Below are 18,981 nucleotides of genomic sequence, written 5' to 3'. Positions count from 1 at the left end.
AATTTAATTTTTTTTATCAATTACAATGTATAAATTGCTGGTACTATTGGTTCGTAAACTTGAAAAACTTGTTATAAAACTGCACAGTACGGCTGATAATTTGATTATAAAATTTTACTTTCGCGATTTTTTTTGGGCGAGGAAAATTTATCGTGGAAGAATGATATAAGATTTTTAGACTTCTTTTTTGCTAATCTATCAAAAGCTGGCGGGAGTGCTTTTTGTACTAGAACACCCCGTATATCTACCTAAGTAAAAAACAACGTAATTATTTAACGGGCCAAAAAACTCACGTCCGGGGGAATTAAAACAACACGAGTAATTATTAACAATATTTATTAATTCAAATTAGCTACTGACGAAGACAGATTTAGAATTTATTTTATTCCGTTACATTAACGGGAAGACCGAGTTTGCGCGTCTCTTACCAAGAAAACGTAATTAGGTGTACATCCCGACAAAGATAATAATAATTCTTCGGTATGGGACTCAGTCGGGACAGAATGTTTAGTCTTCGTTAACTTTAAGTATGAAAATGCCAATTCACACAGGTATGTAGTTCCGAAACGGGAATAAATGTATTTGCTAAATTTGGTGATACTGGGATATTTTTTTCAATCGACGTATTTCCAAAAATCCAAAAATATAGAGGTCTGTTGCCGAAAACGCTCACTTATCCAGTAAATAGATAGGTAAAAAAAGCCATAATTTAATTTAAAACATAAAGAACTTACATTTTAAACAAATGAAAAATTGAAACTCGACGTTGTCACCGTGGATAAATAATATTGATTAATAATAATAATATTGTTAATACTAAAGAAAAGAAGCTACCGCGTGACGGTATCAAATATTCGAGCTAAATGGCTGTGTTTTCTACGAGTCCAGTCGTAACTGCGTGCATATTGTTGCTTTTGCGCGTTACGTTTACGAGTTGCGTTCGGTTACGAGTGTAACGCGTTAAGTCAAAGACATCGCGAGCGATCGACCAAAATTGGCATCGCGATCGACCGGTCGATCGCGATCGACTTGTTGGCCACCCCTGCCGTAGACCATGTAATCCGCAACAAAATGTGTTATAACGATGATGCAAATAACCGATATTAAGCGGTCTGAAAATACAGCAAAAATATAGGGTATATATTTTTGATTTATTCATTGTTAAAAACAATTAGTTGTACAGTTTGATTGGTTAGCTGCGCGTAGAGTCGCCAATTTTCCTGAAAAAAAAAAAAAAAAAAAAAAAAAAAAAAATCAAACTTGTAGTCAAATGTGGGACACGATTGATAAAAGGAGGACGGGTGAACCTTAGAATTCAATGGTGCTTTGTTGTCCGAAACGAAGCACTTTTCTCAAACCTAAGCAAATCCTGATATTGAATCAAAATCAAAATTAGCTTTACGGTGGAATAAACTGTATCCCATCAAAGAAAATAAACCAAACCTATATTTTCTAACAATTTAAAATTCTAAAATTGGAAATTAAAAAGTTTGTATCGTGAATATGGAAAAGCTCAGCTGTAAGCATTCGAAGACCATTTGCCATATTTTGCTTAAGGGTCGAAAATCGCGACAAGTAAACGACCGACTACCTACTGCGTAAGAATACAGGAATCAGAGTTGCAGATTTTCGGGAGTCGCTTTCTCCAGCCCCCAAACCCCTATAGTAATTCGGAATATCTCGTTCGAAAGGTAATCGTTTTCTTAGATGGTGTGCAAAATTTCAAATTTTTCTATAAAGAGGTTGCCGAAATATAAGCAATCGAAAACTAAAAAAATCTCCAAAACAAGCTGTATTTTTTCTTCATCCGCCACTGCAGACACTCTTAGTGGAAAATCTATCGAGTCTAGAAAGAAAATTTTAAATTTGTCTCTCGTTATCGGTCGGGTGTTGACGAAACTTCCAGGTCGCTGGGTCAAAGTTTACGGCGGTTCCTATTTACTTTTATAGGCCTTTTATTTCATATTTATAAGGATAAAATTGCGTGGAAACCGATGATTTTCATTCCAAATGCTATCCAGAATATAAAAAAACAGCTCAGATTTATGCCAATTAATTGCCAAACCGTTTCATCGTAACCACGATAAAACCCGATCCCGTCATCAAAGTCTCTCGCGCTTTCCTGTCGTGCCAAACGCGACCCGGAACACCACGACTCACGTCCGTCCACCCGGAGGCAGAGAATGTCCTTTCCCCACTTTCACCGGCCTCGGAGCCTCGTTCGTCTCTTTTCTCTCGGTGGTTCCCAGAATTGTTAATCCCACCCCAAGGGATTATAAAGGAAAGTTCTAGAAGGAAAGGGAAACAAAGAACGAAGAAAACTAAAATCCAGTATGCGTAATAAATAAATAAAAAATAAAAACAAAGAAAACTAAAACTAATTTAAATTAACATTTACAAAAAATATGGCGAACAGCGGCTATACGGTTAACTTAAATTCTGGACGAGTACATTTTCGAATTGCCCCCGTGGGGCGCGGGCCCCACGTTGGGAAACACTATTAAGAGATTGACGCTGTTAAATTTACGGTTGAAGGTCGAAAGGTGGGGAGATGACGCGTCGAGGTCGAACTTAACATTTTATTCGTTACTAATATCTACAATTTTTAAAAAATATAAAACACGTCTCTAGCGTGAAAATTAAGCTTCTGGCCATTTGATAATTAGTAATATATAAAGGTTTTTTAAAATAAAAGACATAACAGACGACGCTACACGCAATTTTAAATGTTTTTGCCGGAAAAGTTATTTAATAAAGTATTGAAATAAACTGGTGAAATTTAAATCTACGGTACAATACAATACTTGCACTCGTAAAATACTGTAGTTCATTAGTGTTCGCTTCTTCTATCCACGTAGTTTGTTATAATGGAGATTTCTCGAGTTTTGAACTATCCTTCATAAAAATAAAATAAATAAAAAAGAAAATGGCATTTTTTATTTGTAAGTATAATGTATGTTTGCTTGTTAAAGAGTAGCAGGGTAAAGTTATGCTTCGATTGAGAGTCCAAATACCTTTTTTCAATAAGGAAAAGTACTTTTTTAAATTAGACGTTAAACATTTATAAATATGGTACTTAGACCACTAGTTCTATTTCCACGAAGTTTTCAATTATTTAATACAGTAGTTGGCTATAAAGACAAATTACTAAATTTTCAGATTCCAGCTGTTAATAATTAGAAACGGTTGGAAATTAATTTAATAATGGCCTACATTAGTATTGTGCCATGGAAATTCGTAAATTTTTTCAACACGATAACCGTATGAAAACACGAATTAATTGATTTATAACTTTCGTAACCGTAACGCGTTGTAAACAATACAGATCCTACACTCCGCGTAAAAATATTTTCTGAAATATCTTTCGAACGATCCACGGTATTTAACTAAGAAAAAAATAGGACTAGTCCTGCACTTTTCACATATATTAACTTTTCAATTTGGTAATCGGAAACTCCCGGTTTTACGCGATTTAATCTTTACGATTGGCCACGGTTATACGAGAAAAATCTACCGTAACAATTGGGATGCTTCTAGTTAGTCGACTGCTAAGTAACCAGAAGCACCCGTTGGGTGGGGGTCAAGGTTTTCAATTTTGATTTGTCGCAACACGTTTCCGTTACGTTAATTGGAAAAATAAAGGGGGGAATCTGACGTACAGTACATGCGCTAAGAGGAAACACATTTTTTTTATTTCTATAACATAACATTTATTGTAGAAGACATTACATTTCGGAATTAATCCAGTGGCATATCAATTATTATAATATTCGGGTTGATCGTTGTCATCGTCCCAGAAAAACATCTTCATCATCTGAGTTCCCAGATACTCGTCCAAATCACTGTTGAGGAACATTTCGATCGGATTTGTTTTAACTAGGAGAGAAAAATATAAAAATTAAATAGAGACAAGCCGAAAGAACAATGTATGTACAATGTACAAAAATAAGATTTATAGTGAAGTTGGTATGTTTCCCATTAAAAAGTAGGAAAAATAGGCCCACGTGCTAGTAATAAATTGAATTATAATGTTTAAAATTACGCACATAAGAATTAAATTATGAGTAGTTTCTAAATGAGAGATATTATTTTAAAATTATATTTTTATTTTCTTTCTTTAATTTCGCACGCAAAACAATGATTTTGTATCTTTGTACAATGGCGATTACTCGGCAAAAAAATTTAAAATTTTTAAAAGTATTAAACAAAGAATATTCTATAAGTTAAATATATTTTGGCGGCTTGGCCAAAGCCACGATACGTACGAATACAAAAGGTATTTTTAGTGCCCAAAGAGAACGGAGTACAAAAGTACAAGAAATATACAAATTACCTACTTTGCAAATCTACTAACTCTCCTACGTACTTCTCAAAAAATCTTCTATAGACGTACTTTAACATGTCGTTTGTCACTGTAATGAAAGTTATCATCATTTTGCCACAATGTAGTTACGTTTACCACTATACCAGAAAGACAACGGCCCCGTTCGCAGTTTATACAAGCGATGACAGAAGTGCCATCTGGTAGTTGGCATCTAAACGATATTTGCAATAACAATACACTTAACTAACATAATGAAAATTTAATAGTCATAAAGAAAATAATAATTTAAATAATGTAATTAATACGAACTTCGATTTAATTAAAGATTTTGTCCGTAGAAAGCTACATTTTTGTATTAAATAGCGTAATAAATTATCGTAATTTCAATGTTTGCACGAAGTAAGTGTTTGCTTAATGTCGTATGTTTCATCTTAAGATATATTTTACTTTTGTTTTTATTGTGTAAAATTAATTAATATATTGTTAAATATCGTAGTGTTAATTGATTGATTTGGTTTGGTTTATTTATTTGCTGCAGTGCCGCACTTGGGAGATCTGCCGAGGGTAATGCCACCCGGAAGGACTATCTAAGGAAACTGGCCCCCATTTAGGTAATTACAAACGTAAAGAAAATTTGGAAAACTCCGAGTGGCTAGCGTGTTGGCCAGGCGCAAACCCACGACCAACTACCAATGTTAAGTACAGTAGAGCATCGATTATCCGACCCCCCGATCAACCGTCACATCGGTTAACCGTTGGCAAATTCAAATGTCCGCTAGTGATGTGGCGCTACAATATTTGGCTGTCTTGGCTACTTTAATATTATTTTTGTTAACGTTTTGCGTATTTTAGCTGGCAACACTGGCTCGACCATAAAAGGGAGGCCAGTATTCAGACCAGACTTAATTTTCGATTTTCCTTTATTTTTGTATTTATTTTGTGCAAAATAAAGAAATAAGTTTTAACGATACAATAACGACGATTATTATTTTTAAAAAAATTTTGTTAGGCTTAACATCAATGAAACTTCAACGCGAAGTAGGTTAATAGCGATATACTAATATACTATGCTAATAATGTATTTTTTCATACTTTTCGGTTATCCGTTTTTTCAGTTATCCGACCAACCCCAGTTCCCAATGAGTCGGATAATCGATGCTCTACTGTAGTTTTATCCACTCGGTCACTAGTGGCCGTTTTGTTGGTTTAAGCCAGGAATTAGTATATAGGTTATGTGATAGAACAGTTTTGCTTATTACGGCGGTCTTGACTGGTAATAGGGTTTGTCAACAGTTAATAGCGAAATACATAGTTATAGCGAAACAGAATAGCGAATGACGCATACTGCCAGAGATAAATTAATTAAATATAATTAAATATGCAATTTGTAAGAATTGTTTTCACAATACAGTAGAAGTTCGTTAACCCCTAAACAGAGTCTACTTTCCCATAGAAAGTTCTCCCGGAAGGTACCCCTTGGCACATCATTCATGCGTTGCATTACCACATTTCTTCAAACTAACCACCAACCAATCCAATACCCAGCTAATCCTGTAGTTGCGGGTTAACGTGTATACATTTATCTATTATATATTTATGTAATTCATACATTTATTTAATTGTAGATGCATTCATAGGTAAATACAGTTATCCGATTACCGAGAAACTCGGCATACAACGTAAATTCACGTACGTAAATGATACAGGTATAACGTGAATAAACGCCAGATTAAGCCACCCGATTGCCTTAAATTCGTTATTTATCGGTCAATCGTAGCGACATTAATTCACAAATCACCAAAAATAGTCGAACCTCCGAAAATGGTATTAAATTGAGCGTAGCGCTAAAACGAAGCATTTCAAATAATAAGAATTACGCAATAATGAGGTTCTACACATAAGGTTGAGTTTGAAAGTCGCGTAATTAAATGATAAAAATGAGGTTTGCAAAGCGTAATCGCGCGTTTAATAACTCATAGATACGGTAAACGTGTCTGTAAAACTACACATTGGCGCTTTACCAAGATGAGTTATTCGGGAAGATGCCGTATCGTTTATATATTCGTGTTACAAGTTATATTAGGCGTGAAAGTATGCTAGTGAGTAATTTTTGAATTTCTCTGTAAATCTCTTTATTGATATACACATAATTACACGCAAAATTTACAAATTGTAATATTGAATTACACACTCACATTATTAAATACATTTTTTGCAATTTAAATTGGGAACGTGTAAAAATTAGTGAGCGGAATAACAAAATTGAAGAGATATCGCGCTTCTGAAAGAGCCAAGATTGTTTACACTCCAATCATAAACGAGAAAATTGTAGATTTAGTCATTTCTAACGAAAAATAAATAAATAATTCACAAAAAACAATTAAGTTTTAGTAATAAATAATATTAAATACATAACGGAAAGTAGTTTTCAGCAAATATTTTAATTTAATTCCGCGATTTCAGCAAATAGATTTTATGCTGTATGAATTGCAGCACCTCTTATGTCTGTTCGATTGGTTGGGGTAGTGCAAATATTTACGTAAATTTGACGTCATTATTTAGAATTTCTCACCATTAAATTAAAGTAATGACATCAAATTGGCATCAAATTGTGCCCTATCCCAACCAATCGAACGGAGAGTTAGTTAGTATAATTATAACATTTCATCTAGAATGGCCCTTGAATTACAAGAAATTCGAACTTATTCGGCGATCCAAAGCAATATAATTTTTACAAATCTGTTACAAAGTTTATAATTTTCGTAACTCACTTCATTATCTATCATATACCGTTTGAAATTATGATTTTCATAAAAGACGGAGAAATGAATTTTGGGAAAATCTTTCTTCAGATGCTCTTTCACAACATACCCCTTTTCCCTCCATTCGTAGAAAGAAGTATTAATGAAAATCATACCAACGCAGTTACTCATGTTGATGTTCTTCGGTTTTATGTATCTGGCATTGTAGTTTGTTTTCGTAACAACGTAACAACACGTACACACCCTATCACCACAGAAAGCAATCCCCTTAAAACTGGAGGAGAGTGAGTTCTGAATTACACCGATGATGTAACTCCTCGGTAATTTGCTTGTCAGGATTTTTATCATCAGCGATGGTTCTGCAAACAGTAACAAGCATTTTAGCTCTTTTTTAGGGATGTTAAAGAATTCCAAGATGTTCTTCGTGTTGAGTTTTCGATTATTGTGTAACCAGTCATCAGTCGATCGAAGCAGTGGTAAGATTTTCAAACCAGAGATCGATGGGAACATTATCACTGTGCATTTGGGCTCTTCGGGAAGTTTGTCTAGTACCCGTGATGGATTCGTTGAAGAAGAAATTATATATTTTGAGTAAGATCCATATTCGTTTAATTTAACTGAAAGAAATAATTAGATACAAAAGGTAAGAATCACATGATAACAGAGTATAAACAAACCGGTTGATCGTAATTAAAAGTATCTCTATTCAACACTGACTATAGAAATATTGAGTGTGAAAATGACTCCGAATCTGGTATAGTGATGTTTCGGGAAACGTGGATTCTAATAAAACTTGTCATTCTGGCACTTTTCTGCAAGCAACGGTTTAGTTTTATTTGTATATAGCAAAGCGAGCAGTGTTCGACGGCCGTATTAATCCTCTGTGACGTTTCTCACACGCAATGCGATACTGTCGTTATAGGCTGCTAAGTTTGCAACACGTCATCGATATAACGGCGCTCCCATTCGGGGCTAAAAAGCAACAGTACCGCCATCTTCCGGCTTGGTTCAGCACAATCGCTGGAACGTGCGTTTCTTTTATGGTTTACGAGGAATACGACGTTTTGTGCGCTTCCTATCGATTTGTATTTTAGAGATGATCCAACACCCCGCAAACTGTGAGTGAAACGACGTCATTTTTGAAATATTGCAGGTTTCGACAGCAAGCAAGAAACCCACCTTACCTGTATGGGTGCTAAACGCTTATTTTGGAGAAAATTATAGGAAAGAATATGATTTAAAATTTCTCCTCACGAAACGACTTACTCGGGACAGCATAAAGAACTTATTTTCTATTGTTCGCCTTAGATTTGGTAACAATTACAACAACCCCGATGCGAGTGAATTACGGACGGTCATGAAAACCGTCACGATGAACCACTCGTTGCAGTCATCGCACGAAGGTAACTGTGAAATGGACCTTGATAACTTCATGGCACGCAAAGATAAGGCGGAACGGATAAAGCCGTGTCTGATAGTAAACTTAAACTCAGCACCAGCAACGAGGAAGAAGAATCAATGGAAATGTTTGAGGATTTATCCTTGGACGATCAAAATACAAAGAGCCGTGAAGCTGGTTGGGCTGATGGCAGAATACCTCGAGCACGATGCAGAGAGCATTTGCAGTCCCGAGAACCATTGAGTGATCCTGGAGATATTCTCCTATGTAGCGCTATGAAAATTCACAATGTTAGATCCCTCTGACTTAGCAAGAAATTTTAGGTACCACCTGCGTAATGTTTTCACATCAAAATTTAACGATATCGTTATACAGAGTAAACATAATGTCGGGGTACGTCTACTACAATATTTGTGTGTTCCGAAGCACGTAGAAGTTCGCGACTAATGCGCAATGGCGTTGGCAACAAAATATATGTGTGCACTTATTAATGGCGAGGTAAAAACTGCCAATGAACTGTTACGAAACAAAATTCTAGGAAAACAAAACAAAAAGGCCAAAAAAGTGTTGCGTAGATGAACGAACTCGCGAATCGTGTATCATATTTACTTTTTTGTATAACTGTAATAAATAAACGTAACATTTACAGTTTATTAATATTGTATAAAAATATTGCTGCACAGAAGTGATGTGTTACACAAAAATTTCTAGAGTGTACGGTATAGGCTGTATAGTCAAAACGATTAAACCAGACAAACAATAACAATGGAAAGTGTCAATTTTCTTGGAATATAAAAAATGAGTAACAAATAGCATTAAATATCAAATATGGTAGCCGTTTTATGTATTTCCGTAAATGTCTGTCTCTTTAAGGAAAACGTGTCAGTGACTCTTACGAAGAAAGCAGAAATATTAGAACGTGACATAAATTATTTTAGATGCTTTTTAAGGGAGAAATATACACCAAATTCTTTAAAGTTAAGAAAGACAATAAGAAATATAATACCAAAACATATGATATGGAAAATTGAAAGAAAAATAATAAAGTCCGCGATAAGAAGTAAATATAAAAAAACGGAATAATTTAAAATATCAGTTAAGGAGATTATTACATAGATATAATTATAAAGCAAACCCATATAAGGGAATAGCAAACAACTACAAACATAAAAAAGATATAAAATTAAATAAATTATTTAAATATCGTATACCTAAAATTAAGAATACACGGATTAATAATTGTAATATACAGATCCCGAAATATATAAAACATTTTCTAGCATTAAGCTTAGATTTTAATATACCTATAAATAATATTACAATAGATTTAATGGCTAACATAGATAAAAGTATAAAAGATTTATCGACAGAAAAAAAACTAATTTAATTAGCACTGTCGTTCGGAATGCTAAAAAATCCACCGAAAAACAAATTTAAAATAAAGAAATATAACAGCAGATTAAATAAGACCAAGACTTTTATGAAAACGAATAATCTTTCAATAATTAAAGCTGATAAAACTAAACAACTTATAGGCTAATAATTTAGAGAATAAAACTGTAGAACAAATTAATAATGAACAAAAAACTAAATAAAAATCCCGAAAAAATAAAAAAAGGATTTAACTAATAGGAATAATAAAAGATATATATGTGAATAATAAGATAACGGAAACAGATAACAATTATATTCTTAGTTTTAAAAATAATAGAACTCCAAAATTAAATATTAGGTTAAAAACACGTAAAGAAAAAATATATAGATCAACAGTGGATTTTAGGCACTCAATACTTTATAATTTAGAAAATTATATTAAAATGCAATTAAAAAACATTAAAAGTTCTAATAATAGCGTAAAATGCCGACGAAGCCATTAATATTATTCAAAAAAGAAAAAAAAGAAACATCGGATACGTTAATAAGTTTAGACGCGAAGAGTATGTACCCTATTATAAAGTGGAAATCAATAGAAAATACCCAAATGCAATTAAAACTAGATAAAACACTAATTGATCTTATAAAATTTGCTTATACCAGAAATTATTTCGAAATATATGATAATTTTTACAGACAAATTGATGGTGTGGGTATGGGGTCAAAGACGGGGCCAAAACTAGCCGAATTAGTAACATAGACGAAAAAATACAAGACATCCCTGGTGTAAAGAGGGTGACGAGATACGTAGATGACTATTTATTAATTTTTAATAATAAAATAACAAATGATAAAACAATATTAAATATAATAACTAATATAGATGAAGATATAAAATGTGATATCGAATTAGAAAAACGGAACCGAATAAATTTTTTAGACATTACAATAACTAAGGAAATTGATAAATTCTTATTTAAAACGTGTAAAAAAATATGTAATGTAAAATAAAACCATCAACTATTACTCGAGCATTCCAGACACTATTAAAAAGATAGGCGCGCGATGGCTTTAAAAAATATATATACAAGAACTACTAATAATACAGAACAAAAAATGGAATTAAAAGAATTAGATAACAAGTTTATATCGAATGATTACCCCACGAATAACCTAAAACTTTGGCACAAACGGTATTATAAAAACAGATTTAATACTAAATATAAAAAAGAGAAAAAATATAAAGCATTTCCCCATATTAATAATATTTTTAACGACTGCGGCAAGATCCCGGAAAAAAGACAATATTGTTTCGGCCCCGTCTTTGACCAATAAAATTTCACATAACGTTTATAGCGGGGAGGGGGAAAAATACAAAACGAATGCTGATAATTTAAAAAAAGCGGGTGTGGTTTATAAAATTAATTGTAATCGTCAAAACCCAAAAAATTATACCGGTGAAACTAGTACGACGTTAGAATTAAGAATTAAAGAACACGAAGCGGCAATAAAATTAAAACATAATAATTCGCCACATCAAAAATAGTAATTGTCAGATTGATAGAAACAATATAAAAATACTCCGTTCCGAAAAAGATATGTACAAACGTAAATTTAAAGAACATATCGAAATCGTAAAATCTAACAGAGAAAGTTTACTTAATATTTCAAACGGTATGCAAATGGTCAACAGTGGTATACTGTAATACGGTAGAGGGCTCGACGGTAAAAAGGGAACTTTCCAGTAATAAACTGTAATGTATTGTAAAAGTATGTATTTTTCCGTAATTTGTTAAACAATTTTCTTTATCATTGTAAATAGCCTATAAAATAGTTACTATAATTACAGTTATCGAAAAATAGAAGTTTGTAATAATAAAAACACCTTGGAGAAGTTTTAAATAATGTACCCACGCAAATTTCTATTGTTATAAAAATATCAAAGGAGGTATGTATTATATGTTGTAAAAGATTAGTCTTTATTGTTATTAAATAACGGGTATAATAATAATATAATTACGGTCACTTTGTTATTTTTTTTAAAAAAGGTGTACCTTTGTGAATTTTATTGTCGTATTTAGAAAATCTTTTTAATATTATCCGATATATTTTATGGTTTGTGAAAACGGAACCAGAAGTATCGTACGAATGTAACGGAAAATTTAAAAAAAAGCGGCAAGCTCCTTGTAGGGTATAAAAAAGATTTTTTATGTCATAAAATATAATCTACACGCGTCAAAATTGTTAAATGGGTAATTATAGTTTAATGTTTTTTGTAGAATTGCACCGAAGAAGGGCTTAGAAACTAAATAAGCCCGAAATGCGTATGGAAATATAATAAAAGAAGTACCTAACCCGATGGCTGTGTGATAGTCGACCGAAATTATTTTTATTCGGATTAAAGAGACAGACATTTACGGAAATAGCATTAATTTGGCACTTTTTCGGGCCACTACGAGCAATTAATTAGTGGAGAAAAAACTTTTGTGTTTGACATTACGTTACATCAATTAATTGTCACCTACAAATGCATTATAGATTAATGCGTTAAGTATGTCGAGAAGGGAAAAACGCTACGTTACCCCACGCCGTTACGTGCTACGGCAGCGGCTATTCGTGTCGGCTGTCTTTGATGTTGAAGGGAGGTTCCCGTATTGGTGTATACACTATTTGATAAAACACACTTTTAAGGTAACCAAAAGTCGCACGGATTAAGATCCGGCTCGCTTTTCGTTGCTTGCAGCGCCAAAAGTGCAACAGCAGTGAGTTTTGATACTAACTAGTTTTTCAAGGAAATGTCTTACGCCTGTCCTGAAATTTCACCCAACAAAGTTTGTTTGCATTTTGACTTCTAGTGTTATTCTACGCGGCGTTGAAGGAGAATACTTTAAGATTACCCTGTAAATTTAAAAAATATATTTTATGATGATAAATGATTTAGTGGCAAATTTAAAAGAAATAAACCAAGTAACCCGCTTAAACTTTTCAAATATTTTTCCAATATCATATCAGTACTTTTGTAATATTGTATATACCGGAATTCCCTTCTAATGCGTATCTCGTTAGTGGGTACTTGTCCCCGTTTTGATTCCCATTAACGAGGGATTGGTGTAATTGGTATCACATTTGATTATATCAGAAAGCGTGATATGCTATAAAAAATGATATTGTTTATACTTATTTTGTTTAAATATATCCTGTAATTCGTGTTAACATGCATGAATTTTCTAAGAACATAGAGGAAAGAGGTGGTATTATGGAACCCCTCCATTTCGGACTAATAATAGATTCGAACTCTAGCAAATTGTGGCTGCGCTGCACTAGGCAGACATCCGTAACAAGGGGATGACTCCTCCCATTTCGGTTATGCGGTTGAGCTCAGTGAAACAGGATATTTGTGTTTTTTGCAATTCCAAACTTTTGAATGGTAAGTGAATTTAATTATTTCTAAAGTATAAATCATGTAGTTGTAGGTAACTGTAGCGTGTGTCCCGTTCTATAGGCCTAGGGGAACGTGTTAATTGTCTGATGTTTACGTTTTTAAAGTTCAGTGTCGACAGAAATTAAGTTAACCCAAGATGGAGATGCGTGAAATACGGACCCCGTTGGTGCTTTTAATATGTAACCCGACTCCTCTGGGGTTCGTAATACCCACAAATTAAAACCATGGAATACTTTTGTAAAAGACGAATGAAAAAATTAGAAATAGATACCTAAAACTATAGATCTAGATAAATTCTGAAGTTATTTTTGGTTTTAAAAAACTGTTCTGGATAAATAAAAAAAGTCAGTTTAAAAAAACACTTAAATTGATTTTATTTTAATTTTCAAATACTTAGAGCCCAGCTGAACGAGCCGAAGAAAAACTTGAAGAGAAACATGGAGCCGGGAGAAAATGGCAGAGACGGTGAGTATGGTAAGGGACAAGAGAATGGGGCCGAAGAAAGCTGCAAAATTTTATGAGGTGCCAAAAACTACTTCGCGAACTCTCTCTTTGCAAGCAGACATTCGTCCGGAGCAATTTGTGAAAAAGACATTAGGTAAAAAGCCAATTCTTCCCGAGAATATCGAAAAAGAAATGCTGGAATATATATTGTCGATGGAGGTCTTTTTCTATTATTAAAGCATTCTTTCGATAAAATACATTGGAGTAAATGATTTTGTAATTAACTTTTTTGTGCTTTGTTTTTGAATACATTAAAGCATTTTTTTGAAAACACAATGGCGTTCCATATTACCACCCGGCTTCCCAAAAACGGCTTTCTGACTTTTCTCACAGAAGTCTTAAAAACCATACTTATAGTTATACTAGCGAAAAATCCAATTAGGAACAGCTAGTTTGGTAGTTACCAGTACTTTTCGCACAAAAAATGTGGGCGTAGTTACGATACCTTGTTTACAATTTACTATAATGAAGATGGGTTTCCATAATACCACCTTCTCCTATAAGGAATCACGATGGGTGAGCGAGCAAAAGCACTGCGTAATCTATTTTCATTTGATCATCCAGCGCATACGAATTTAATAAGAGAGAAGCTTTTCGGTAGTAACAATATTACATTCTTTTCATTACGTATAATTTATACAAGGGAAATGTAATTTCAAAAATAAAAAATTGGTTTTGTATTTGAAGTCCATCACTATACACTGCGCCACGCTCGTAATATTTGTATCACAGAATAAAACAATAAATGTATTTCATCCTGTCCTATGTGCAAACGTACGGCAAGAATTTGCAAACACGCAATTTGTCAAGCAATTTCGTTATTACGCGAATTTGAAATAACACCTAGCACCTCGATGATAATCGTATTTATTAATTTCACTAGATGTCGAGGCAACGTCCTTACTGGGGAAACCTAACTGTGAATTTTCCACGACTGAAATATTGCCTCATACGTCAAGCATTATCCTGTATCTAGATAAAGAAACTAGAACTTACCGATGTTGTTGTTATTGTACTCATTACGATAATTAACATCAGTTAAAATCTTCTGAAATATAATTAATCGATCTACTTGGAATATCATAATCGATTGCATGAAATCTCTTTTGATTAATTTCATTCCGTCTGAAGATAAAAGAAATTTTCGTTCTCCCTGTGAGAAATTCTTGCGCTACAACGTTAAGAAAACGAAACACTTAATTGAATTTTATGACACATTTCGCACTTTAATCTTTCAAACCAACAAAAATTCAAGTCTTACGTAACAGGAGAATAATATTTTTTCCCTCATCAAGTTCGTTGCCACAATATTCCAAGAGCGACAGACGCGCGAACAGCTTTTAAGATCCGTGTATGATAAATTCTTCAAAACTGACCTTAAAATGGGATACATGGTGCGAAATTTATCGCAGAAAGTCCAGTTTCTTTCTTGGTTTCTCGCTTTCTTCAATAATTTCTTTATTATTTTCTTCCCCGAACTCATTGTCTTATTAATCTGTAAATCGATATTTAATGTGATGCGCACGAAAAGGATAAATTAAATTTGATTCTTCTCGCTCGCAATCCGAAACACCAGAAATCCTTCACGTCACTTCAAATATTACTGAAAAATTTGCATATAATGTTCCGAAATCAATGCGCGGGTGGATGTTTTGATTTCGGTGTTAGAGGGTCCGACCTACTTAATAGTATATTTGCAAAAATGGACCATGCCACTCGACGTAGTAAATCCTTGGCCGAAGACGAACGGTAGATTACGCACCGTTTTGCGCCGGACAAGTTGTTAAGACAAAATGGCGAAAAGTGCACAGGCAAAAGGTCGTACACTTAAGTAATTCATTTTATAGTGATGTCATCGGCTCGACCTTTATCTAGCCACGCGACCTAACAGTCAGCAAAACTGACAAGCGACCTCGGAAAGTTTATCATTCTATTTTATTGCCAAATGTACAGAATTTTAATTATTGTGATACAAATTAGAGAATTTATCGTAATTAAAGAAATCAGTTTTTTATTTACTTTAATTGCATACTTTTCCGTATTGAAAAAATGAGCGTAACATTAACTCGTATTCGCGAGGCAACTTCTTTTAGTGTTGTAACGCAAAATGGAAACTTCGGTGTGTGTTTGGAGGGCTAGCCGCTATTCGTCGAGTGTGGAACATCCTAGGTGCCCGTTTTTTGATCGAGCCGAGGTAGAGGGCATCAAAGTTCGAACACTAGTCACATTCTATACCTTATATCTCCGACGTACAGTACATAATCAGATAAACTTGGAATTTGGCATAGTAATCTCTATATGTAGAGTAGTAATGCCATTGAATTTTGTAAGATATAGGTCGAAAGGGTGGGAAGATATGATAGAACTAGAAGTCGAGACGGTTGGCAGCCTACCATTCCCGGTACCGGGAATCGAATCGGGACTGATCGAAAATGCCCAGAAATTTATCGAAGGTGGTCCGTCCGAATACGTCCAGATCCATCCCTCACCGTCTGGCAGCCACATGGCGAGTATGGAGCGAAAGCGTGTAAAAAAGACGAAAAGAGAGGAAAAAAGGGCATATCGACGGTGGGATCAGATTTGATAAAATCTTTACTTTTTACCAGTTTTTAGCTTATATTAAAACAATAATGTCGATCTTAAAAGCTATTTGAGAAACTCATCCTCACCCCCAAAAATTTAATTTTCGGGAATCATCACGATCGAAAGCGCATTACGTTTCGTCGAGTAAAACACGATCACGCTCAATCGGATTTCAGTCGTACTCGCGCTTTAAAATGACGATCGCGCATGATTTTCTGTGCGGAAAATGCATCGAGCCTTGCCAGTTCGATCGACAGTTTTAATCTTAACAGTTATAAAATATAGAAAGACAGCAAAGAGAAGAATGACGCGTTCATTTTACTTGTTTTTATAAACTAAACTGTCGTAACTCTATTCGTCACCGATATACGTCGAGCTGCAAACAATTTAATTATAGCAGTCGCTTTTAAAATTTAGATATAGTTTTAAAAAAAAATTGCAGTTAAACGCAATTTAAATTACCCTTTACGAATATATGACTACAGACGAACCCGCAATAACGGCCAGTTTTTCGGGAACGTTTAAAAAACAACCTCGAAACAACGTCCACTCGCAATTTCGTTTTTGTTCGCGTCAGTGGACGTTGTTTAGAGGTACGACTGTACAGAGAATGTCCATTTAACTTAGTCTAAGTGTTTAATAACGCTACAAATTCTTTCCTGCGGGAGCATATAATCAATCGAATACTCGAGATCATTAAATAATTTAATAATTATTTAATGATCTAGTTACTTAATACGTGTAAATATATTTAATTTACGAAGAGTAAACTTTACCTTAAAACTTAAAAGTATTTGGGAAAAATTACCTTGTTTCGTAAAGTTAAAAACAATTCTTTCCGTCGAGGTGCAGTTTATAAAATATTACACGTAAAATGTAGATCGATGAATGATGTCAGCATTAAAATTTGCCAGTAAATGTATTTATAATATTGATAAATAGATCTATCGTCATCCCGCAGCGGTTTAATATTACCTATGTTTAAAATTTAATTTTTATAAGAATAATTTTGTAGCTTTCCGCGCGTGAATTAAAATTACTTATTAGGAAATATTCGTTGTTTTTATAAATTTATTTAAAATTAAATCTTTATTTTAATTAACAAATATTCGTAAAAGTTTTATTAAAATCTTTGCATTTTGAATGGATAAGGCAACGCGATACACCAGCGATCTGCCAATGGAGTTTCTCGTTTCTGTAGGATCTTCCGTGAGAAATTGTGACCTATTTAGGCGCTAGACACACGAAAAAAACCCGGAAAATTCCACGTCGGTCACGCGGAAATCCACCATCGGTTTTCAAAGTTTTATCTTCTCCGCGACTGTCTGGACTACTCCGGATGATGAGAAATTTTCAAAGATTTTAATTTATCTATTATGATCAGAAATATGTTTTCCATTATAAATTTGGGTGTTATAACACTCATTTATCAATATATAATTAGCAGAATGAGAATTGGGTAGACGACCCAACTCGAACTCGGATCATCCCCGAACTTTTACCTCTTCGGCCATTAGATCGTTAATGATTCGGTTCGCAATTTAAACGTGTCGTAGAAGAAATAAAGCGAAAACACTTTAATTAGAATTAATTTCAAAACAACTGAGTGAAAAAATCTGTGAAAAGCCAGATTAAATGTAAAATCGGAATAAAAATGAAATTGAGATAAATGAAAAGCTTTCGATACAAGACAGACGAAATTGGATGTGACGTCGCGCACGAGTAAATTCTTCCAACGTGTCATCGTTTTCACGTCGGAAAGGATGAATAAACGATAAAACGAAAGATGCGTCATTGTCGGGTGATAATCTCGTTATTCCCCGTAGCGCGGTGGAGGGTGTGTTGGACTCGTACTTCGTAGGTCCCGGATTCGAATTTCGGCACGAACGCGCTTTTTGCAACTTTGCATTCGCGGAATCACTTTTCTCTTGTTAATTACTTCACAAAATAAGATTATATGGTTACTTTCAAGAATTTTTTATTATTATATGTACTGAATGATCATATAAAAGTAGAATTTTCAATACTCCTACTTTAGCTTCCTCTATCTTTCTATAACTTAAGTTTTTACATTCGTAGCATATTCCCTTATCTCTCTCTCTTTTTTTCTCTCTCTCTGTTCTTCAAAACAAGTATATATATATATATATAGGGATAGAAGGAGGGATAGAAAGATAAGGGATATATATATACACTTAATTTATTAAAATTTATATGCAACAATCATAAATTAACTTGTATTTAACAAGATATGACGTAGAATATACAGTAGAATTATTAAATTATAAGTAGAGCATTAGATATTTATTGAGAGAAACTCCTACTGTGATTGATGCACAAATATAATTCCAACTTAAGCGAATAATTTTAAAGTAGTATATTTAATTGAGTATTTTATAGCGAATAAAATATTTACAATTACAACGCGCTTTATGTTAATTTGTGTTTGACGTAGAAAAATCTAAAAACTTTCGGCCAGTCATCGTGTATGTGCTCGAGTGAATAAATTGAACGTCTATATTTAATTATAATGAAATAAAACTTTGGCATTTTCCTCACATAATTAAATATATAAATAGAGTTATTTGCTTAA

General features: G+C 33.6%; 2 protein-coding genes and 1 long non-coding RNA gene across 3 annotated transcripts in view; all 3 read right to left on the bottom strand.

The window, feature by feature from the left end:
• Window positions 1-18,981, bottom strand: part of LOC136968561 (flavin-containing monooxygenase 5-like) — a 134,147-nt gene that overhangs the window by 97,301 nt on the left and 17,865 nt on the right. The gene's annotated exons all lie outside the window — the stretch shown is intronic.
• On the bottom strand, window positions 3,704-4,453 carry LOC136968597 (uncharacterized). Its single transcript, XR_010879674.1, has 2 exons — window positions 4,338-4,453; window positions 3,704-3,876 (listed from the first exon to the last, which is right to left on the bottom strand). It is a non-coding gene; the product is annotated as an uncharacterized lncRNA (long non-coding RNA).
• LOC136968595 (uncharacterized) lies at window positions 6,829-15,567 on the bottom strand. The gene is made up of 3 exons (XM_067262595.1): window positions 15,067-15,567; window positions 14,802-14,976; window positions 6,829-7,703 (listed from the first exon to the last, which is right to left on the bottom strand). The coding sequence occupies exons 1-3, from the start codon at window positions 15,286-15,288 to the stop codon at window positions 7,027-7,029; spliced, it is 1,074 nt and encodes a 357-aa protein (XP_067118696.1). The 5' UTR covers window positions 15,289-15,567; the 3' UTR covers window positions 6,829-7,026.

This window comes from Centruroides vittatus, unplaced genomic scaffold (assembly GCF_030686945.1).
Source record: "Centruroides vittatus isolate TY-2023 unplaced genomic scaffold, ASM3068694v2 contig_15, whole genome shotgun sequence".
NCBI lineage: Eukaryota > Metazoa > Arthropoda > Arachnida > Scorpiones > Buthidae > Centruroides > Centruroides vittatus.
Note: the sequence above shows the minus strand (reverse complement) of the source record. Positions and strands in the feature narration are given on the sequence as shown.

Coding starts and splice junctions, on each gene's coding strand:
- LOC136968595 (XM_067262595.1), bottom strand. CDS start 15,288: ATGAGTTCGGGGAAGAAAATAATAAAGAAATTATTGAAGAAAGCGAGA. Junction 14,977..15,066: donor AAATATTATTCTCCTGTTAC/GTAAGACTTGAA, acceptor TTAACGTTGTAG/CGCAAGAATTTCTCACAGGG. Junction 7,704..14,801: donor GTACAATAACAACAACATCG/GTAAGTTCTAGT, acceptor TATTTCTTTCAG/TTAAATTAAACGAATATGGA.